Source organism: Spermophilus citellus (genome assembly GCF_964194105.1).
Source record: "Spermophilus citellus genome assembly, chromosome: 14".
Classification (NCBI taxonomy): Eukaryota; Metazoa; Chordata; class Mammalia; order Rodentia; family Sciuridae; genus Spermophilus; species Spermophilus citellus.
Genome location: NC_138194.1, coordinates 73,304,139 through 73,328,537, shown reverse-complemented (window position 1 = coordinate 73,328,537; position 24,399 = coordinate 73,304,139). Strand labels below are relative to the sequence as shown.

The following is a 24,399-nucleotide window of genomic DNA, read 5'->3' as shown; positions in this document are numbered from 1 at the left end:
ATAAATCTTAATTCACATGCTGCAGGACTATCTCTGTGTCTCCGGCACAAAACTTCAAATCCAATCCAAGAACTGGATGTGTATTAGAAGTCTGCAGATTTAAACCTCGTCCACCATGATCAAACTGGATTTATGGAGCATCATAACTCTCCAGACACCATCCAACAGCTTATTAATTTAATAGACTCCTGTCCATTCACTGATGTTCCTGCCCTGACAGTCTCTCAAGATAAGGCGAAAGCCTTTTGACAGGACAGAGAGCATATATATTTTCCTCTGTTTTCTCCTGGATGGGGTTGTCGACAACCTGAAATGTGTGGCTCAGCAAATTTGTTTTTTTTTTCCTTCTCTTTTTTTCCCTTTTGGCTTTGCAGGAAGGATGACAGAGGCTAGCCTCATGAGAGTTCCAGGGGTCAAAGGGCCTGTGTTTCCCCTAAATACTTATTTGGCATTTTTGTTTTGCAAAATAACAGTGAATTGATTTAAAGACATATATACCTGTGACATTTTTACCATGAAAAGAAACAGCATGACAATTGAATGTGCCATATAAATTAAGAGGTGTTGGAGAGAAGAGGGAAAACAGCAATAAATGTTCCCGTTAAATAGAATATAGCAGCTTTTCTATAATGCCATTTGTGGGAATAAGGGAGAGTGAACAAAAAACAAAGAAAAAAGTACCAAAAGATAGCACTCAAGCTGCTGCCTATTTATAGACAAAACAGGAAGAACTCTTCAATGTTCTTATTTCTCCTTTATGATATTCCTATGCTCTTGCTGGGTTTGTTACTTGCTTCTAGCATCCAAATAAATTGATATGTCTAAGCCAGACAATTACACCACTAGATAGCAAAGTTAACTGTTTCCCACCCAGTGTCCCCTCTGTGAGAATCATGTCAGTAATCACTAGACCTTGTCTTCCCAAACTTAAGAGTATACACAAATCATCTGGGATCTTGTTAAAATGCAGGCATAGATTTAGGAGGCCTGAATGGAGCCTGTGGTTTTGAGTTTCTAACAAGCGGGATGCCATACTGCTGTTTGGCAGACCACATATGCAGTAGCAAGACATTACTCAAATTTTTAAGAAAGAAGATGATTTAGATCTATACTTACTGTCATCTGAGGTAAACCATAATTTGAACATATCTTGAAAAGTATACAGATTCCCTACCTGGCCTATGGTAGAAATTAAAAATTTCAATGAGTTCAAGTATATGCAATTCTCAAATGCTTCATATGACTTGCTTTTTAATCATCCTGTTTCATTTCTGCATGTTTGTATACATGATTAGCTTAGTGTATCTTGAGATAGTTAACTTAGAAAATATATTTAAAGCCATAGTGTTGAAAATGTAGTTCAGTGGAAGAGCACCTGCCTAGCATGTGTAAGGCCCTGGGTTCACTGGAAAAAAAAAATTTAAACCAAAAAATTAAAAAACATAGATATAATAATGTTACTTGCCAATTTTCTTAAGCTATATTTTATACCTATTTCATCTTACTGATAAAAATGTTTCTTGTCAATAGTACTAGTCAAAATACAAAACTATAAGGACAGTCTCTAAAACTAAACTATTATTTGTCTTAAATGTCCTTCATGCTCATTTTATTTGTTTACACAGGGTTAAGATCAAGCCATTCCAGATTTAACTGGTAAGAATGTTTGACTTTAAAAAAACACCACACTTTAATCTAGAAACCATTCTCAAAATATAGTAACATAGCCGACAATTTACCTAAGTCTTTCTTTGCATAATAAAACTAGTTCTAACATTCAGACACTCCAAATTATTATTTACTATTTTATAGACAAACTAACTTTATATCTTTTTTGAGAGAGAGGAGCAGAAATATCATACATAACACGGTTGATTGAATTCATTATGCAATCTTAAATGCCTTGTAAACATTTAATAAATAACTTTAAAAGGTAAGTTTTCATCCTATGTCTTTGAAATTCCATTTATTGAAAGCTGTCTGGAAAGCAGTCATTCTGGAAAATCTTCATCAATAATGGAGATCAAATAATGAATATAAATACTAGATGTCCAAAGGAAAAACTGGTTTAATGTATTCTTATTTTATTTTAATGAAAGGTAGATAGAACTACATAAATAGAAAGATCTTAGCTATTCATATTTAAATGTATTTCTACTTCATCCCCTTGGGTAGGATATTCTTGCTTGCAACATCAGTTCACAGACCTCAGACAGACTAATGAGAACATACCTTTTCTAAAGTGCAACTCTATGTCATGGCATATAAGATGAATTTTTAAGTTAAAAAATATCCTTTAAAATGGGATTGACTTATGCATAAATAATACTATAAAAAGCTTCCCATTTCAGATCTCAGACTTGACATCTGGCCAACCTTACCCCCAGTGAAGAATGGAGAACAATAGATATAGTTAGTGTTTGACTTTAATGGGGATCCAGAAAGAACTGTCCGGTAATAGTGAGCCAATGTCTTGACATGGATGCTGGGCACGAATGTCAAACAAAAGTAATGGTTTAGCCTCATCTTTTGCATCTAGGTAGATTTTAGTTATTGCAGTTCTAAAGCATACACATCAATTCTATAGCTAATACTCTCATGCTGACAGATGCAGCATAATCTATGCTGTAAAAATATGGAGCATTCCAAAGAAAGCCTCTTGTTCTAGGTTCCCTAGTATTATAAAATTCTCATTAAAGCATGGAACACTTTTCTAGACATGGGACATTGTGGGAACCTGGATTTTCAAATGACTTTTCCACTGGTAATTTCTAATGTTATATTAAGTCGTATCAGAGTTGACTCTGATGAATGATCAACAGATGAAGTTCTTAAACCATAATTCAAAATTGAATGGGTGGATACACTGTGCTGTGTGTGGAGTTATAGATGTGAAAAATGGAGTCACTGCCTCTGAAGTGTTCACACTTACCCTGAGACAATGTGTAGCCTGGGGTGGAGATCCTCCCTCATGGGAATGAGTCAGGGAAGAATTTCAAAGTGGTAATAACTAAGTCTTGAATGGTATCTGTTAACAACGGTGAAGGCGATGAGAAGGTTTTTAGGTTAAAAAACATGGTGTACAAAGACAAATATGATCAAGTAAGGGACAGTGGCATGACTTTAAATAAATGTATATGGCTGGAACATAGAGCATCTGTGGAGGATGAGTGAGAAATGAACATACGAGATGCAGGCTACTTAAAATAATAGATGAGCCAATCTAGGGAGGATGTAAGTGAAAGGAGACTAGAGAACGACAATATTTAAAAGATGGAAAGTAATGGAGAAACATCACTGGTCACCGAGGATGATTTGATCAAGTCCAACAATGTCGCAGTCTGGCTGGGCACAAAATCACAAGCCACTCACAGCCTTGTAGATTCAAACAGCAACTCTTTATTCCCGAACTCTCACTGGCACTCTACACGCACGTTCTGGGGAAAATACACACCTCCACCAGGCTCTGCGTACCAAAATACCCTCAGAACCCCGCAAGAACTCGACGGGAACTCAAGGAGTGGGCGCCTGAGGCAGCAGGATACGCCCTATTCCCAGCAGGATCCACCTTAAACCTGGAACCGACCTATTCCCAGCAGGATCCTCCCTAAACCCCAGATCCACCCTAAACCTGAATCCGCCCTAACCCCTGAGCAAGGTCACCTTTCAAATCAAAACTCTCAAACATTCATGCAATGTCACTGAAAATGACCTGGGTCCAAGGCAAGCCCATTTTCACAATGGAGTCCTCCCTCTAAGCAACATTGGGTAGGCTGACAAGGAAATTGCCATTCGTCATTCCTACTTGGCTATGGCAATCAGTCGATCACAAAAAATCTGAGAGAATCATTTCAATGGAGTTGTGAAGACAGATGTTGGATAGGAGAGAAGATATTGGAACTGAGGAAATCAAAGGAATGGGTGTAGGAAATTTTGCAGGGCTTTCATAGAAAAACAGCAGAGAGGACTTCCTGTTAAACATGGTGAATGAGGTGCATCACTTATTTCTACTCTCTTCCACTAAAACATCAGTAAAGAAGAAGTAAAGATGATAAAGCAAAGAGACAAGGCAGACGAGGCAATGAAAGTGAACAAAATATTGGAAGCCAGCAAATGGATGGAGTGATAAATGACAGTAGAACATAAAAAGCTGAAATCCAAGTACATGAAGAGCAGCAGGCCAACAAGAAGCAAGCAGATGCCATCCTATAGTCCTATGCAAAACCCACCAGTTGATGATCCCTGGCCACTCATGCTGCTTTTGAATTCAGTTTTTAGTGCCACACAGAAATTATAGCAGGTATCTATATACATCAAGAAAGTTTCAACATTAAATGTGAGAATGGGGAGAAAAAGTACATGAGCAAAACAGAATTTCTTAAACGACTTCCAAATCCTGTCTTCGTAGATAAACAGAATATTATCTATATAAAGATAGCACTATGTTGAAAAAAAAAAGAACAGAGAACAAGAAAAGCCTCTTATAAATAATAAACAAGAAAAGCCTCTTATAAATAATAAACATGATAGTTAAAAATTCAATAACAAAGTTGAGGAGTAGTTTGAGGACATCTTAAAATGTTGAACAAAGTCAAGGAGATAATGTTGAGAATATTATTAAATAACTACCTTAAATTTCCTTCTATATTAAGGAAAAGGTTGCAATCTACTGATTTATATACTCATTCATTAAAAAAGAACTATTGAGCACTTACTATATGCCATGCACTATTTAAAAAAAAACAGATGAAATTCCTAGAAGAACACCAATTTTAGGGTTAACATTAATTGTTTTAAATAAATGATAAGATGCAAATACTAAGATAAATGAGAGAGAAGCTATGATGGATTGAATATCTGAGTTCTCCCCAATTTCATATATTGAAACCCTAATTCCCAATGTGATAGTATGAGGAGGTGAGATCTTTGGGAGGTGATTAAACCATGAGATAAGAGCACTCAGGATGTGATTAGTGTCCTTATCAGAAGAGACACAAGTTACCTTTCTCTCTCTCTTTTCTTTTCTTCTTCTTCTTCTTCTTTTTTATTTTTTATTTTTTGGAAAATGCCTACCACTTTCTTTTTCTCCCTCTTTTGAAGGAAAATTTGCAAGTTATTTAAAATTTTTTTTAATTTGTTTTCATTAGTTATACATGAGAGTAGAAATGCATTTATGCACTTTGTGAGCATACAACAAAAGGTTGCTATCTACAAACCAAGAAGATCCTCACTAGACCCTGAAACTGCCTGCACTTTGATCTTGGACTTCCTACCCTCAATGTATTTGCTATTTAAGCCACCCAGTCCATTTTATTTTGTTACAGCATTCCCAGTTGACTAACACGGGAGAAAGTGTGATAGAGGGAGAATATTGAGAATATGTCAGACAATTTAGTTAGATCTGGGAAAGCAACATCTAGGTGGAGTGTTCTGAATGAAGTCAGAAAGGGAACAATGTGGGATGCAGTACAAAGCAAACACTATGAGACAGGCTATTGGACTGGAGTAGACAGGAGTAGGTGGAGTGAGCAGCTGAAGCCCACTGGGGTATCCAGGGGCAGATCCTGTAGGGCCTTTGGGCCAAGGTAAATTTAAAACTTTGTAGTTTTAATTCAGAGGCTGACAAGCTTTTTTATGTAGAGGGCCAAATAATATTTTAAGTCTTGCAGGCTAGATGTTCTGTAATAAATATTCAACTCTGATGTTACAGTGTAGGAAGAGACAATTGTTAAAAAAAAAAAAAAAATTGGTGTGACTGTGTTCCAAAAAAACTTTATTTACAAAAACAGGTAGTGCTCCAGATTTGGCTTTGTGCACTGTATCAATACTAATACTCTAATTTTGATGGAAAGTCATTGGAAGGTTTTATGTGATGCTACGTTTCCATTTTCTCTGAAACAAGAAGCATCTTCCATTGTCTACTGGGTGACGTAATGTATTTGGAGACAGGAATCTAAAATTATCACCTTGAATAGAAAAAATAAATCTGTACTGCCAGCCTGCATCCACTGAAGACTTCTATTCAGCTTGTGTTCAAATGTAACATACAAGTAGCCAGCAGTGTTTTTTGTTGTTGTTGTTGTTGTTGTTGTTGTTGTTAGTGGTGTTGGTTTGTTTGCTTTATTTTGACTGCATATGCACATGGAACTCATTGTGGATCAGGTGCTATTTTGAATATGTTACAAATGGTAACTTGTGCAACTTCTGCTACTTGGGTGGAGCCACAAGTGGAGAGTTGGATTGAACAGGATAGGGTATTGCCAGGCTGATAGAGGCTAGAAAGAGAAGAGTGTAAAGAGATGCAGGAGACTGATCAGAATGATGAATCCACGGGATCCAAGTCAGGAACCTATAAGCTGGGACAGGAGGGACTGACAAAAAAAAAAATGGTGGTGGTGGGGGGTGTAGAATGTAGGTTCACTTGGTGTTGAAAAATTGTGTGATTAGGTAATGATTTGAGTAAGGATGATGATTCATTATTATAGTATAGAAGGGTGTAGCTACCAACATTATTTTCTCGACAGATAAGGCTTGCTTTTTTTTTTTTATTAGTGTATAGATAATAAGTCCAGGGTTTGACACAATCATCTTACTTAAATCTCAATTCCATCACATGTACCGGAGAACTGTGGGTGGCTATCCACTGCCTCCCTGAGTAGATCTTTTGACTGAGCACTCAAGTGAGTGCTCTAGAAGCTCTAGATGGTCTGAGGACTGAGGTTGTGGCTCAGTGGAAGAGGGCTTGCCTAGCATGTGCAAGGCCCTGGGTTCCATTCTAGTATTTAAAAATAAAAAGGAAGAAACTTTTGGAGATCTGTCATCCCTGATTTCATTTGAAAATCCTCTGCTCCTACTTAACTGTTATGATGCTCTCATGATCACACTGTATGCATCACAAACTATGAGCTTGTTGGCTCACAATTTGAATCCCCAAAATCCTTTCACCTCCTATCTGAGACTGATACTGAAATTTCAAAATCCACCCCAAATTCCATATCCTCTGTGAATCTTCCCTCCACCACATGCTGCTGAACTCACTCATATGTACCCTTCAGCAATAAACCTCTTTCAATAAGCTCCTTAGGCCTGGGAGTGTGGATATGAATTTGTATTCCACATGAGAATTAGCCATATTGTGTAAAGAACATGTGCTCAATTACTTGCATTTTATTTGGAAAATTATTTTAATGAAGAAAATATTGGTCATTCATAAAGATATTAAAGAAAACATGTTATATCATCAGGAAACAAATTTTGTAGGTAAGGCAAAGCTTTCTTTGTTTCCTAGTTTGTGCTGTGTAAAAGGGAGAGTAAAGACAAATCCGTAATTTTCCCTTGTAAATATTTTTCTTAAATTGTGTAAGGAAAATAATCAAAGTGAACAAAGTTGTGTTAAAAGGATACAGAGCTGAGAGTGTTTGCCCAGTAGGAAATACTTGAATTTTTAAAGCCATGGGACTTATTCCCCCTACCACAAACACAAAAAGAATATAAAAATTTCCCCAAATCTTGGCACCTTTACAGAAATACTTTAGTAATTTTATGCTATTTCCTTCCACCATGTTTCTCTGTGCATACAACTTTATATTATAATCCTACGAGACACAAACCACACATTTTTCTTTTTTCCCATATAGAATTAAAATAAAATAGTCTCTGTCGTGGAATAGGGTGTATGAAAAAACTATTTACAGTATATTACTCTGAAAAAAAATTTACTCTGAGGAGTTGTCCCTCATTTTAGCTGACAAAGATACTTTTGGGGGTAGCTTTCAAGATTAGCATCTCTTTGAATGACAAGCTCACATCCCTGAGTGATAGTGACTCACCTCTCAAAAGACCCTGCTCTTCATTTCTCATTTTTATACTTACAAAACTGATATATTCTTAGTTCTTATCATTCACCAACGTTCTGACGGGGTTTTTTACCCCTAAGAGACTGAAGCTCCATTCATGCCGGAACCCAGGGTGGTTTAGGATATTTTTACACTAAGACATGATAGCTCATCTAATCCACTAAGGTAATTAATGGTATTATCGTGCAGGTTTACCAATATCTTCTTAAGACAACTCACAGGGATGTTCATACAAAAACAGTTGTTTTTTAAATCACATCATATAGAATGCATTAATAATGACTAAGTACATTAAATTATTCAGTACAACCAGACCCAGGTTGCAATGACATCAGTAAGTCATTAACATAACTATGAAAGCAGCAAATACATAGTAAGAAATGCAAATAACAGAAGGCCCAATATTTGCTGGAGTTGTGTCATTCTGCAATTTGCCAGCAGACAGTTCTATTGACAATAAGGGTGTCACTAGTGGGGTCACTTGACATTAACCAGCCCTTTAGAAATAACAATTTGAATCAAAACTGTGTTTTTTCTAAAGCAGTCATTTCTACAATCACTGATTCCTAGAACAGGCATAATAAATTGCTCACTCCTCCAAATATATTTCTTATTCTAATACAACATAACTAGAAAAAAAAAACACTCAGATGCTCATGAAACAAGTTGGGTTTTCGGCATTGCGTTATCCTGTGGAGCTCTGCAATCAATTACTGTTATACCACCATCATTAATAATTTTCTTAATGAAAATGATTCTGTTGATCTCCGTTGTATTTTAATTATCAGAGTTAAGCATAATTACACTGTAGCTCTGAGCTGGCATGTGGACTCCTTTAGGGCGCAATTTTGTTTTAACACACTGATAATGTAATTTTACATTGTGTCAGTTTGTTTGGTTATTATCCAGTTGTACAATTCCACTGTATTCCTGATAACAGATAATAACCTTAGTACCTCCTATATCCTGAAGTCATTTAAAAAGCAATATTGGAATTCTGCGACTAGCTAACTTAATCGTCTTATGATTTTATAATTCCCACTGCTAAATATTTGGTTCAGGCACTAGCCCTTTTTTAAGAACACTGTAAAACTAGACAATAGTTACATATTTTCTATGAATTTATTCAATAGTTAAATATATGCTTAAAATATAAACATTTTTTTACTTTTAAATTCATTCCTTTTTTATATAATATTAGACTTTCTAGGTAAAGTGAAATATTAACTTGAATTCTACTTTTAAAATTGGCTGCCACTTTAGGCAAGGGTGCTGTTTCAAAATTCTAGTAACATACAATAGATTCTCTTTTAAAGTGGAGCATAATGCAGAGTTTTGCAAGGGTCCTTAAAATTAAAGATCTTTGTTTTGAAAACTTGATCAATTTAGACAGTCTGCAGAAAGTTACTCACACAAGCTAGATCATATTAGAATTTCTGTCATTATTTAAATACTGTCTAGTATAGGGCCTTGAACATAGAAGACAATCAATGAGGGGTTAAATTAATTAATAGCATAAATTGGTGTGAACAAGTAAAATCAAAATTTCAAATATGTTTAAAAATGATTTTGAGATTAGTGTTCAGTTTTCTACATGATTTTAAATTTCTGTGGTTGTAAAAGCAAAAACATAATCACCATAAAGTTTCACTATCACTATTGTTTTAGTTCTTGAAGACATTCTCTTTAAAGCCAAACCAAAGTATGAGGAAAAAAATTGCTCAGAAACATGTATGCAAATTTGCAAAGAAAAGTAATAACCTATAACCTTGACCTGGTTAATGGCATCTTCAAAACTCTGCTGATTTCATAACTGGGAATTATAGAAGAGGCTCAAGACTGAATCCCAACTTCATCACCTATGAGTTATAAATCCTAGAATTTATTTAATCTAAGCCTCCGTTTCTCCATCTGAAAATAGTAAAGCTAATATAATGAATTAGTTGTAATTGTAAATAAAAATGTATGGAAAGTGATTAGAAGAGTGTCGCAAATAGAATTAAGTTCAACAAATGGTAACTGCTATAATCAGTATCAATATTATCACAATTGTCATCTTTACACTAATATATTTTGTAAGATTTAATTAAAAATAAAAACATCATGTAACTAGTGATTTTCTTGAGCATTGGCTTTGGACCTCTGATTCTGCAACGCATTGCTGCAGATACATGTAGGTTCAAAGTGACTTTGAGTGACACCTATGGAACTCTTCAGTCTTAAGTCGGGCATCAGGTAATCATGTTTTCTTGCACACTTGCATAATGTCAATGTAGAGACCTATTTCATTTTTTATAAGCACATATTGTTTTGTGAACACAAGGACAAAATTGGCTGAATGTAAAGTAATCATATTGTTTATGGTAATATATGCAGACATGTATATATATATATATATGTCATGTATATATGTATATATATCTTCTTAACAAAAATTCTGCAAGGTAGCCAATGGTTGTTTGTTTTCACAGCTAAGAAAATCCCTATATAGACAGGGTAGGGGATTCTTCCAAGGTCACACATAGTAGGCAGGTTTTTAAAAGGATGCTGTGCTTCACACAATAAGGAAATCTTCTGTGGTGAAGGTTGGAAGAGAGGACTGGCTGATAGGTATTTTTTTCCCCATTCTTTTGATTGACAGTGTTTATCCTCTTAATATGGAAACCTAAAGAATGTGGCTACTTTGAAATGATAACCGCATGAAAAAATGATCTAATGATATTAGTGAAATGAACTTGGTTAACAAAGCCGTGTGGAAGATGCTAATGGTTGAGTTTCGGATACTCAAAAACATAAAACTCTAACCTGTCTTCAAACATAAAAAAACACCATAATTTGCAAACCCTGGAAAATAAAGAACAGAAGAGCATAGAGTAAAGAAAAGGAGTAGACAGGCAATGCTCTCCAGACCTATTTTTTAGGAGTGAGTGGGCAGGCCCTTGCCCATCTTCTCCTCTAGCACAGCTCTCTGTAACTCAGCCTGGGCTTTTTAGTATGCTTCCAATGGAGATAAGTTAATTAGAATTATCTGGAGTCTGTTAAAAATAATGGCAAAAACCAGATGACCTAACAAGTCTGGTCCTTCAACATCTGCATGGCCTAATTGCTTTCTGAAATGACTAGGGATAGTCGAGGCAGGAAAAAAAAATACATCAGATTAAAATGCTAATGCCAAATACTATACTAAAAAAGAGAAAAAACTTTGATAAAACTAGTTGATAGCAGACTGTCAAATAGCTCTAAGTGATAGAATATAATTTTGTAATAATTATTTGATGGACACCTAGGAAATGAAAGCTTTATGGTTATATTTAATTTTGCTACTAGTCTACGTTGGGTAATAATTTAGAAAGCATGATTATGCCTCTTAAATGGTAATAGTTACACATTTTGCCTGTGTAAATACTATAGAAAATACTATAAAAAAATCTCACAGTTAAGACATTTGTATGAAATGCTACACAAATGCAATTTATATTGTTTTAAAATAGTTACTAATATGCTCTTGCCAGCCAAGAACTATAATAAGGATTTTGGCATAGGGCTCAATAAATATTATTTTTTTAGCAAGAAAAAAATTAAGAAACACAGTTATAGTGACAGGCATTTATCTTCCATCCTCAGTGAAAGCACCTAGGACATTAGAAATGATGCGTTATATCCAGTGATGTGGATTTTAGGCCATCAAGTACCACTTGTTTGTGGCAGCAGCTCCTTGGTTTCATTTAAGGAATTACTTGTCCATCTCAGTGGCTCATGTGGAGTTAATGCTACTCTTAGTCTCCAAGGAAGACTTTGTTCTGCTTAGTGAGAGTCGTGATTATTCAAGGACTCGTATGTCAGTTGCCTCGATCAAAACCACAATGCTTTCTTTTTACTAAAGTTACTATGCTACTGGAGTAAGTCTGGAGCTTGCCACAATCACAGAACTAGTCTGAGAACAATGCCTACACAAAAGGGAACAAAAAGAAAATAGAGAGAGACCATCTGGGAGCAAAGTTGGAGCAACTGGACCCAGCTATTCCTGGAGTCCAGAATATCCCCCGAATTTCAGTTATAGGAGCTAATGAATCCCTCTAACCACAACACACACACACACACACACACACACACACACACACTTACTATGGTCCAAGCCAATTTCAGCTGAATATCTATTATTTGAAAACAAAGTAGTTTTAATAACATATATTATGAAAATGCCTCTCCCATTACAGATGTTCAAGTTGATGAAAGACTGTTAAAATGTAAAGTGTCAGACCTTTGTACACCTCAGACACTTTTGCTTCAAGGAGGTATATTGTATGTGCAGCCTGCAGAGACAGAAAATTCCAGGGCTTCTGGAGACCTGGTCAAGGAAGGAGTGTTTCCTGAGGTACTATTTTCCATGACCCAAATGATCCCTAAGACAATCCAAGGATATTATGGCATTCACAGAACTGTGGATGCACTCTGAGTGGGCTGTCCCCTCCCTCTATAGAACATCTGACTACTACAGATTATCTTCAGAAAGGATATCAAAGTATAGTCTGTGTCAGTATTTTCAGGATTCTGTTATTGAGAGTAGCACTAGTGCCAGTGGAAAAGTCCATTGGGAAGTTAAATAGAAATATATGGTCAAATACTTAGTTTCTGCTTATGATAAGACTTCTTAAGGCAATAACACCAACATGCATTCTGAATTTTCAAAAGGGACTGTGATAGTCAATATTTGGTCATGGGGATCTTTTGAATCTTAGGGTTCCACATAATACTTTTTGTAAAGTATCATACTTCATACATACTCTTTGTAATTTTTAGGCATAAAGATCTGAGTCGTTTGAGGGAGTATATTCATCATTTAACAGTGGCAAAAGGAAAGGCAGAGTCAGATAGTTCAGAGAACACAGGACTTGGAATATTCATGTCCTAGATTTGAACTTGGCTCCATTATTATCTCTCCATGACCTCAGTTATACTACCTCTCATCACATGTGTAAAATGAGAAAAAGGATGTACCTCACTTGGCTGTTTTAAGGTTCTATGCACAGAGAACATACTCTAGTATGTACAACTCAGACCTTAAGACAACACTTACTAACTAGTCTTGTACATTGATAATTACCTCATTTACCATGGTAAATTATCTGCCTGGCTAATTATTTAATTCATCTTTTTAAAAATGGGGCAGTATGTGAATCACCTCATATAAGATATTAAATGAGGACTGAAGGAAATAATACATATGTAGTAGCTATTGCAATTCTGATATCTAAACTACAATGCTGTTTGTGGAAGTTGAACAACGTCAAATAACCCTTTGTAGGTTAACAAACTACTGGATGTCAGCAATTAATATGTTTCATCACTATTAGATGAAGTGTCTATTATAGTGTCTGGCAACCACTTTGGTTATCTCATCAACCAATCAATATTTATTTCATGCTGTTCTTGTGTAGGCACCATGCCAGACCAGAGGTAGAAATTGAGTAAAACAGAATCCATGTTCTCAGTAAGTAGACAGTAGATGGGAAAGAAAGCCAATCATAACTAACATTTTTTTTTTTACTTCTCGTTTCCAATGATAATAACACAAAGCAAAGAAGAGGAATGAGACAAGTGTACACCATTTGGTCTAGGAACACAAAGCAGAATGTTTCAGGTATGCTTAATAAATGACAATTATCAATATAAAAGACTAGTATAGGTGAACTCCCTGCATGCTTTGTGAGTTAACTGATTGATTAATTAATAAGAATCTATAAATTACCCCCAAATGATTTATTGACAAACGGCTTCAGGGATAGTCAATCAGAATATAAAGACATAAACATGTTCAAGATAAAGTACTGCACTGAATGTGGGATTATAATTATATTACACAACAATTATGTTTTCTGAAAGAATTCCTGATTTTAAAAGGCAATAGATTTGGATCACAACAAGGGAATAGCTATTGTCATGACTTCTTCATACTATATTGTCATAATGAAGAAAAGATATCATACAACAGAAATCTGTCCCTAACAGTGATACATTCTAATGTACTTTTTGTATTCTAATTGTGGATATTGGTAAACTGATTCACTATGCTATTTCCTTCCACTTTGATAGACTGTATTGTCATATCCTGGGAAAATCTTACTTCCCTTTTAGCTTAAAGCTCCTATCAGAATACCACAGGTAGTTCAGGTTAGGAAATTGTAGGTATGGGACCAGCAATTATAGAAGGAAAAGGAATATAATCAGATCCTGGTGTGCAGATTGTTTTTTTAGCTTGCAAATTCCCTCTTTCCGGTGTTTCAACTTTCAAAGGCTTATGGTAGTTTAGAGGCAATCCTCTTATAAGTGCACAAATTGTAATGATTATAGGAACAAGTTGTAATTGTTTCTAGCAAGTTTTTAAGAGTCTTTGATGTTGTGATTAGTGTTTTATATGTTAATATATTGATAGGGGTGCTTATTTGCTTGTTCCCTTGTATGCTTTTGTGGTTTCTAGGTTCAATGTGCAAATAAATCTTTGATCTCAGTAGGTCTATTTGGTTAGAAAAAGAAAGCTGAAAGAAATTAAACATGAGAAGCACAAGGTTTTGCAATATTTACGAAGTGAGATTAGGGATTTTGCTGTTAGAGTACAGAGCAAGGGCCATAACTTAAAGGTGGAAAAAACAAAGCCCCCCAAACCACAACACACATGATGATGGTCCTGTCCTATGGAGAATCAGTCTCATGATGTGTCATCACCCAGCTGCGGCTCTTTTGTAGCCAGGATATAGCTACGTGTCCCAGTCAAGGTTGATGTCACACTGAGCAAATCAAAGGCAACACTCTGCAAGCCATCCGCCTCCTCTTGCCCGTTTGCCTCCTGCCCTTCAGAAATCACCATGGGGAAGAATTCACTCATTGCAAAGGTTTCATTTCCAGCTATCCTCTCATCATGCATGACTTCCAGAAACTGTCTGGAATGCAGTGCCTCCTGGAGCATGCACCTTGACATGAATTGCTGAAATTCAAAAGGAATATACTTTTTGATAGATAATGCTAAGAGAGAAATCTGGGGTTTCATCAAACCTGGCTGTCTATAAAACCAACGGTGAGGGAAGGGTATCAGTAAACCCACTCCAATATGGAGTAAAGAAAAGTGTATGGCACTAAGTAATTAATGGTGTGACACATGATGTTGTATATATTTAAAAAAAAAAAAAAAAAAAAAAAAAAAAAACAACCAGAAGGTTTTACTGAAAATACAGGTTAGGGAGATTCAGAAAAGAAAAAGGAAATGAGAGAATCAAATTATACTTTGCACACCCATCCCAGCTCTTCTGGTACTGTTTTTAGGGTTCAGGTTTCAGTAATTCCAAAGAGAGAGGGAAATGATCCTGCATTTACCTTTGCTGTACACAATGCAGTTGTTTTTGTTGTCTTCCACTCCTTGCCAAGTCACATCCAGCAGCCACTTGGGACCAGCTGTCAGCACCATTGGGACCTGAGCCTTTGTCTTCTGTAGAAAGAATGATAACAAACAGATGCCATTTGCTTTCGTTGATTAAAAACTTGAATAATTGTACTAATCATTTTATTTTTACAAACAACTAAATCTCCCAAACCATAATCCAAGTCCTTATTCCCCTGTCTTGTGGTATCTGTTTAAGACGACAGAAGCTGTAAGGCTTTACTGCTCTCACTAATCGGAATGGTAGAATTATTATCAAAGATTTTTTCCCCCCTAAATGATACTGGATCAGATCTCCAAGATTAGACAGATCTCTTGTGGCTTTGAATTATAAAGAGAATGCAGATGACTTTCATTGCAAAGAGCAGAGTGTTTAGAAGTGAACTTTAGACACATTGTACTTTACTATCAACAGGATCTCACTATTTCCTGAAACAGACAGGAAAGAATTTAAAGAATCAGGATCCATTTCAAAGCTCTATCCTGAGCAACATTTATATTAGAGTGGGGACTTACTCAGAATGTATAATGAAACCCACATAACCCCCTTTGCTAAGTGTAGATAGGTAGTCTGACTGTAACTGAAATAATAATAATGCTAATGATTCCCCATACATTGTCTCCAGAAAGACTATAAAAGAGGAACGTGAATAAATTCAAATGCAGAGCAACTAAAGCATGACCATCCCTGCTCTGAGAGGCACAGAAGCAGGGAGAAGTGTTATCCTTCTAACAAAATAGATTCAGGGTATATTTGAAATATGAAGCTCAAAAGGTTCAGCATATTTGGCTGTTTGGCACCTACATTCTTTATTTTTCAATCTCTATTGATAAACTTACATGGCAGGAACTAAACTGGGAGGAAATAAGCCTTAGCAACACTCTGTTTCCCGATGAGTCACAGTGAACTGGCATTCCGACTTTTATCATTTGCCAGCCCATGTTCTGTATATCAAATATCATGAAACCACAACACTGAGTACAATACAAGGGTCTCAAGGTAATATTTGAACTGAATTTTCACCCAGATATGATCCTGCTAAAGAGATCTCAGCCCATTTTGGAATGCTTCCTACAAGTTACCTGCTATCACAAATTCCCCCAATTGGCATTATTAAGTATTCACTTGAGGAGTTCTGCCTACTTTGGTGATTTCACATCTCTCAGGAACCTGGAAAACCCATTTCATCTGCCTCAGTATATCATGATAGTACATGATATATTGATCCATTAATTGCAAAGTCATATTAAAAACTATATATATATATAAAACAAATACTGACCAATTTCTTCAAGTAGCCATTATGTTATAAAAACTAACAACTACAAAAATATTTTTAAGTGATAAAAAATTTCAAAGTAAACCATGATGGATAAATATAAAACAAAGTCTGGAAAAATATTTTATAAGTTACATCAGAAGAGACAGGAAACCAGATAAAATATAAAAATTCTAGCACACTAATTAGTATTCATATTTTGATTCATTTAAGAGTCTTAATTTTTCAACTACTACCTTAATGGTTGGCAAGAATAAACCATGAAAAAGTTATCTGAATGTCTTCTAAGAAAAACATTATTTTACATTGTATATATAAGTATATATAGCAAAAAAAGTTATCCCTATTGTTATCAGTCTGAATAACCACTATTAATTATTTCTGTTTTCAAAGGATAATTAAAGAGAAAATAAGATTGTTCAATTTGAAATGATAATACCCTATATCCAACCAAATATGAGGTTTATCATTTGATAAGGTTTTTTTTTTTTTTTTTTTTTTGCTTTTATACCAGGTCAATAGATACATCCATAGATCAGGCCCAGAAAGTCTCCAGGTGTTAAGAAGAACAAGTCTGCCATTTTTGGTAAAAGGGTACTTAGTGGTCTCATTTTTACCATCCATTCTCTTCTGATTTTAATCGAGAGATCAAAACAGACATGGACGGATTCTCTTATTTCATGCTAAATAATTATTTTAAATTATTCAATATTTTCATTCTATAGTCCTTGAAGCCATGTGAAGTTTTGCACAGGAAATCAGTTTTTTAATTTTCCATGAATAATATGAAAAATAGATGAAATCAATTGATTAGCCAATACCTTTCTATTCTATTCATTTCACCAATCAACAAGTGCAGTTCTGTTCTCAGTGTTAGGCGTATGAGCAAATCCTGTTTAGTTAAGGATATAGATAAATACTTTTAAAAGTTTAATATAATGTGAAAAGTAGCATGTAGGAAGGACTAAGGCATGTGTAAACTGTGTGTCAATGAATAGCACGGGAGAAACTCGCGTCCTGTGGAGTCCCAGGAGATTCCATAGAGGAGGTTATTTTAAAGGATTTGGGCAAGATTTTAAAGGATAAACAGGAAAAATTTACAGTTGTTGGAGGGAGCCTGGGCAAAGACCAAGTAGTATACAAGAAAGTGGAGCATCCACACAATAGTAAGTATTCTTGGTATTCTATACCCTTATAAAATCTTCAGAACTTTTCTTGGTATGTAGAAAGTACTAGGAAGGAATTATAAATGCAGTTCATAAAAGCATGTATGTCTGGAAAGGCAGATGTGAGAGAGATCTCAAGGACCTTTATGCAGTAGGCAAAACCTCCTGTGATAATTCTGTAGGCAGAAGGAAGCTAATTAAGATTTTTAAAGCAGGAATAAGTGTGATCCTATTTATGCTCCTTGTGCAGTCATTTTGTTCAGCATGTTCTTTCTTACCTGGTCCTCATATGTATTTTTTCAGACAAAGACAGTGCAACCGAATGATTAAATGATGTCCTTTAGATCAAATAGCTGGTAGAAGCACCCATATCTAAATCAAGCTGTGTCTAAACACTATCACTGCTATGGAAAACAACCATCCTGATGTTCTGGGATGGAGAAGTGTCCTGGGAGTCTGTATGTTGCATGTTAAATCTGAAAAATTCTAGGCAAACTTGAGTGGGGTATTCACCTCTACTCCTAATCCACTGCTACTGCAACAATATTAGTGATTTACATCTATTGAGCACTTGCTGTATGTTAGCTGTTAAGTGGCCCTGGGTTCAATCCCTGGTACACATAAAATTACTTCACCTGAATGATTTTCATTGACTTTGAATACTCTAGGAGTAAGTAATTTTCTTCACTTTGTCCATAACCAGGTAAAGTATAAAAGAAAGTTGATTTTGTCACTGAAATAAAAATAATTGACTTATATCTTTCTTTAATGTTAGGAATTATATTTAAAACATTGGCAAATATTCCTAGGCACAGGTCGAATCTTATTAAGAAATTGTATTGAAGGGTAACCAATTTCATTTACTCCAAACCAGTAAGGTAGAAGCAAAAATGTAGCAAAGTCTTGCTTAAAGCTATACCCAAGCTATAAAGTAAATGATAAGTAGATAAAAAATCTCAAGGGACCAGTTATTATGGTCTTGAGGAGGTAAGTCAATTTCTTTCTGAATAAGTCAACTTTTTAGAGATTGACTGCCTTCAAAGAAGATTACCAAGTGTGAGAAGGAGGGAGTTAGCTAGGATTATACAAAATCTACACTACAGAAAAATCCATGAATAGAACATAACAATATCCACAATGATCATTAGGTTCATTTTCCCATGTCTCTCTCTCTCATGTAAGCATTTGTAAGAAAATTCTAGAATGTTAAGAGCTAGAAGCAACTTTAAAGTTCCTTGAGCTTAATTCCCTGATTTCATAAATGCAGACAAGGTAAGGTGAATATGTTCATCTATCACCCCACAAAGGGTGCAACTAGCACACATCTTGGGAAAGGCTGGCAGACATAAGAGGTATGGTAGGCAGGCAATGGTCCCCAAATGATAGCCAACGCTAAATCTCTACAACCTGCAAATAGGTTGCCTTTTTGGCAAAAGAGAGATGCAATTAAGGTTTAGGACCACGAGATTCTGATAATATTCTAGATTATTTAGTTGTAGACAATGTATTCACATGAGACTTTGAAGGTGGAGAAGAAAGGCAAAAGAGTAAATGAAATTTGATGTGAGAAGGATTCCACCTGCCCTTGCTGCTTTTTAAGATGGGTGATGAAGGTCACAAACTAAGGAAAGTGGTAGGATCTTAGAAAAGGAGAACAGCCGTCAGTTTACAGGAAGCCAGAAAACAGGGACTTCAGTTTCAAGACCTTAAAGCATTAAATTTTTTCCAAGTGCCAATGAGCAGGAAATGGATTCTTCCCAAGAAATTCCAGAAAGGAACATATCTGACCTTGATTTTATTCTGCTGAGACCCATACTGGATTTCTGATCTACAGAACTGGATGATAATAAACCTGTGTTGTTTTAAGCCCCTGTTTATGGTGGTTTGTTTTGGTAGCAATAGAAAACTAATACAAAAGTGTTCAGATTTATTGACTTATTGTTAAAAAAATTAAATATCTAAATCCTCATTGCCATTCCATAAATATTAATCATTTATATGTCATTAGCTATTTTTAGTGTTATTACTTTAAATCTTTTTTAAAAAGAATTTTCTTTCTTTTTTTTTTTAACTTGGGATTGAACCAAGGGTGCTAACCATAGTGCTATATCCTTATCCCTTTTTATTTTATTGAGACAAGGACTCACTAAGTTGCCCAGACTGGCCTTGAATTTGCAATCCTCCTGCCTCAGTCACTTATAATAGCTGGAATTACAAGGTTGATGGAGGCCATGAATCAATGGATGTAGTAGGGTCTTAGAAAGTGAGAACAGTGTTGGTTCTTTGCTGTGAAGTAGGAGAAAATACCTGGTGGTGACAGTAAAAATTCTTGCTTCTACAATCTAGTATATAAAACACTTGTGGAATAATCACCATTGACTTCACAGTTGAAAAATAACATAAGGACACTACAGCCAGTTGATCATTGATTCATGCACCCAGTTGGCTCTATAATCTGAAAATCATCTAAATTTCAGAATTTCAGAATGTACATCTGCAAAATGAGGATAACAACCTCCACCAAACACTGTTCTGTTAACTTGTGCCATGCTTGGCACCTATTAATGCACATCAAATTTTTACTGAATAAACTAAAGCAAAAGTCAAAGGCATTTGTTGAATCCCCATGGCTACTCAGACATGGGTAGTGTTTCTAGTGGTTAGCAAAGAGGACAAAAATGCTTCATTATCCAGTTTAAAGGTTGTGATAGTCCTTAGCATTATTAATCACTTATTTTCATCTGGGTGTTTTTAGGGTCTCTTTTAAAGTCAGGTGTGACTACGTGACTTTACTTGACCAATTGAGTAAAAAGTGACTCATGTCATTTCCACAGTATCTAAAGGAGCCTTGAGATGACACAACACCATGCTCAAGTGAGTGTGGACGCATACCGGAGGTGTAAGCCCTGATGACAATGGTCATGTAGCATCAGAAAGAAAAAAAAATATCTTTAGAATATAAAAAGCTGTGCACTTAAGGTTGCCTGCAACTTCAACAAAACCTTTTTTTAATCCTTAATTATACAAACTTTTCTTTATTTTATTTTTCAATTTTGAAATAAATTAAGGGTTTTTACAGGTTGAAGTTTATAATCTCTATCACTTTCGGTAATAAATAAATTCAAGGTATAAAACAGGAGCCTCCTCCTCCAGTTAAGATGGAATTTTAATTAAAAAAAATCAAGAAAGAAATAGTGTGAACTTTTTGAGGCTCCACATTGTAAGTTTAAAATATCTGCACTCCTAGACACAGTTTGAACCCAGTTTTTCATGTTTAGACAGCTCATAACTAGACAAACTTGACAAGGACAAAATGGGTCAAAAGTGTCACTTCTTAGGAATAATTAGAATCATCTAATGTGGATAAAGAGGTCAAACTAGCATCCACTTCTCACTAACCTTTGGAGTTACTGGACCAACAAAGGAGGTAGCCTTCAATAAATGTTTATAGTCAAGCCAAAAGGTTAATGGAGATAAAAGTAGACAGCCCAAAGGTAAAGAATAGAGGAGAATTCTAACCCAAGAAACTGGTGACATACTGCTGTCTTAGAGATTCCAAATTTTGCTGGAAAAATTTTTTGAAGATTTCCAAAATGAGAGCTAGCAAGAGCTAGAAGTCTCAGGAAAATCCAGTCTGTGGAAAGAGCTTGTGATTATAACTCTTTGAAAGAACTAGACGTGTTATCTGGTGGAAAAATTGGCCTACTTTGTCTTTAGTTTAGGAAATAAAAGATACATCATTAAAGCATATCACTACCATGCCAGGAGATATAGTTTGAAGCTGATGGAAAATTATTTTGGTGTATTATTTCTATACCCTGGGAGTAGGTGAAAAGATCCAAGACTTGTTTGGCAAAATTCTACCATTATAAAAACTCATAGCTGTTTCTATCCTCTCAACTCTAAAAACATATTTGAAGGTGGACATAAAACATTTTCACAATTGCTGAAGAAATTAGATTTATGTAGTTAGAACCAGAAACACACACACACACACACACACACACACACACACACACACACACACACCCTACTCGCTCACTTCCCTGGTGCTTTGAAATTGAATACCACCACCACCAACAACTTTCCTGACTGAATCATTCTCTATATCTAAATAAAAATTAAAATGTTATTGTGTGTTATTTGACCCTATACATAGTAAAAATTTAAGTTAATGTATCCAAGCAGTTCTCCACTGTGGAATCCAAGTAGTTTTCAATCTGACAATAATGAAAATGCTGTACCACTATCCTTTTAAATTTCTGAGGTCTCTAGTGACAATGAGCTGAATTTTAAAAACCAACAACCTATCCAATGGGGGTAATATTGGACTTCTGGAGTAGGAAGGAATATGCAAAGTAATAACTCAAGGCTCTATACAATGTAATTTTCATTAATTCTAGGCATATTATATATTATCAACATTATTGACTTGACTGGAACTATACAACTTTAAGTATGATGATTGCCAACCAATGAAATAGTTCTTTTTAGTAAATATAATTTTAAAAGTTTTACATTAACCTGTTTTTTTTTTTTGCACTTGCTGAAACTGAGCAAAACAACTTGCTTTTGAAAATAGAGTATCACTTAAAATTATGTAAATAGAATCTTTCTATGTGGTCCTGTAGGGTACCCTCAACACTATTCATGTAATATAAAAAGCAGATTCTCAGAAATAATACACAAATATTCTTCATAACAAACTAATGCCAAGTATTTGGACATAACTAGGTGTATCAGGTGCTCTCACTTAAAAATAGTATAAAATGACCACTGAACTAGATTTGGGATGTCCCCTGATTAAGGCTTGAAGTCTTTCTTTTCTTTACTGTGCCTAAAAACAAGGTATGTGTGTCACAAATTTAAACAAATGACTAAGAAAACTTTCAAACCCAAACAAAGGAAATCTAGCTTATCTATATTTACTGTTTGGAGAAAAAAATGAACTCAACTTCATAAAACATTATTAAATTTGCATTGCTTGGAAAAAAGGTATACTATACCCATTTTCAAATGAGCTAAAAGCAATTAAAAATACTCTTAAATTCTAAAATATGTGAAAAAAACAAAGAAAAATGACAGTAATGTGCTATGACAAGAGCCACTGTACCGTACCATTAGGCACAGAATAGATTTATGAATGGAAACACCAAGAAAGTTTAATTGCAATAGTGATTTTCTTGAACACAGTTCTATAAAAATCCTTTAAGGACATCATGAAATTCCAGAGAACTTCTAGCAAATGTCTTCAAGTTGACTATGGTATGTGGGATCTTAAACATGATAAGAGACTTTTAAAAAACAAAATGAGTGTGAAATAAAAGATAGAATTCTTGGCTACTATATCCATACTCCTCCTGTCAGACAGTTTTATCTGTGAACTAAAATTTAAATAATCATTATCTTTGAGGTATATTTGCTTTTAGTTCTCAAAATTGTTGGAACACATTATCTTAACATGAGTCACTGCTTAAATATACGGATTTCAATGTAAAAAATAATGATCTTCTTAGAAAAGGGAACACAATTCTATATATGCAGGTTATAAAAAAACATCTTTTTACTTCCAAATTGAAATATTTTTCATAATATCTAAAAAATAATATGTAATATGATTTAAGATTAGTCAGTCTAAAGATACAGATGTCATTTTCAAGTGGGAAAAATCTATAAATGAATAATAAACATTTAAGTTATCCAGATATTTATTATATTTTCATTTTCAGAAAAGAATAGACTCATTTCTCTTTCTTTTTTGCCAACTTCACTCCCACGGTCTCATCTGTTCTCTGCATACATTTGGCTCCAAAGAGGAATTACTCCCTCCAAGCTGGCAACCATTAACTTCAACCTTTTATTTTATACGACTCTGAGAGTCACAGAGTGTTTAAGGAGTGTTGTTTTGCTCCTGGCAGAATTTCTGGGTTTGCACCTCATGTAATGTGGGAAAGAGTGTCAGCAGTGAAACCCTGGGAAGGGAAAAGTAAATTGCTCCAGAGTAGCCCTCCACAGGGCTGTCACACAGGCCTGTGGCAGGGATAAGGGACACAGAGAGCCCTGGAACCAGTCATTTGACCTCTGAAGGTTTCATCGTCCTTTTTTTGTAACATCACCTGAGTCCCTACAGTTTGTTAATATTACCACTAAAGACTTGCTACCATAGAATTTCTGTGTGTCCTAAACTCCCATTCTGAGTGCTGAAAAGAATATATATACAATACTCAACACGTTGGTCTTATGTTTCCTTGATGAAGCAATAAGTTTTTAATTGCTTGTATTTTGATATGTTATCTCTCTCAGGAAAATAGTATGATTAAAATAAAAATATTTGTTTGAAGAATATGGAGAGTGTATCATAAGGGTACATTCACATTCAACTATTAATGGATTATTTGTGTCAAAAGAATAGTGGTCAATTTTGTTCAGTATTCTCTATTTGAGAATTAATCCAAAGGCATTCTGTAGAAGACAGAAAACATCTTCTTGTGCAAAGTTATCCTCAAATACTGAGAGGTATCCATCCTTCATGAATTAATATGAATTAATCAGCAGATTAATTAATGCAAAATATATCTTTCTGTCAATTGGCAGATTGCATCTTATTATTATTGTAGCCAATCTTAACTTCTGCTTAAAAAAAAGAGAGAGAGCCATCCTGATAT

General features: G+C 35.0%; 1 protein-coding gene across 2 annotated transcripts in view; it reads right to left on the bottom strand.

Annotated features, from left to right (window-relative positions):
- The window catches only part of ZFPM2 (zinc finger protein, FOG family member 2), a 434,128-nt gene that overhangs the window by 133,422 nt on the left and 276,307 nt on the right, over positions 1-24,399 (bottom strand). For both annotated transcript variants that reach the window (XM_081266191.1, XM_081266192.1), the window contains one exon: positions 15,225-15,336. In XM_081266191.1, the coding sequence (XP_081122317.1) occupies positions 15,225-15,336 (112 nt within the window). The remainder of the gene's footprint in view (positions 1-15,224; positions 15,337-24,399) is intronic.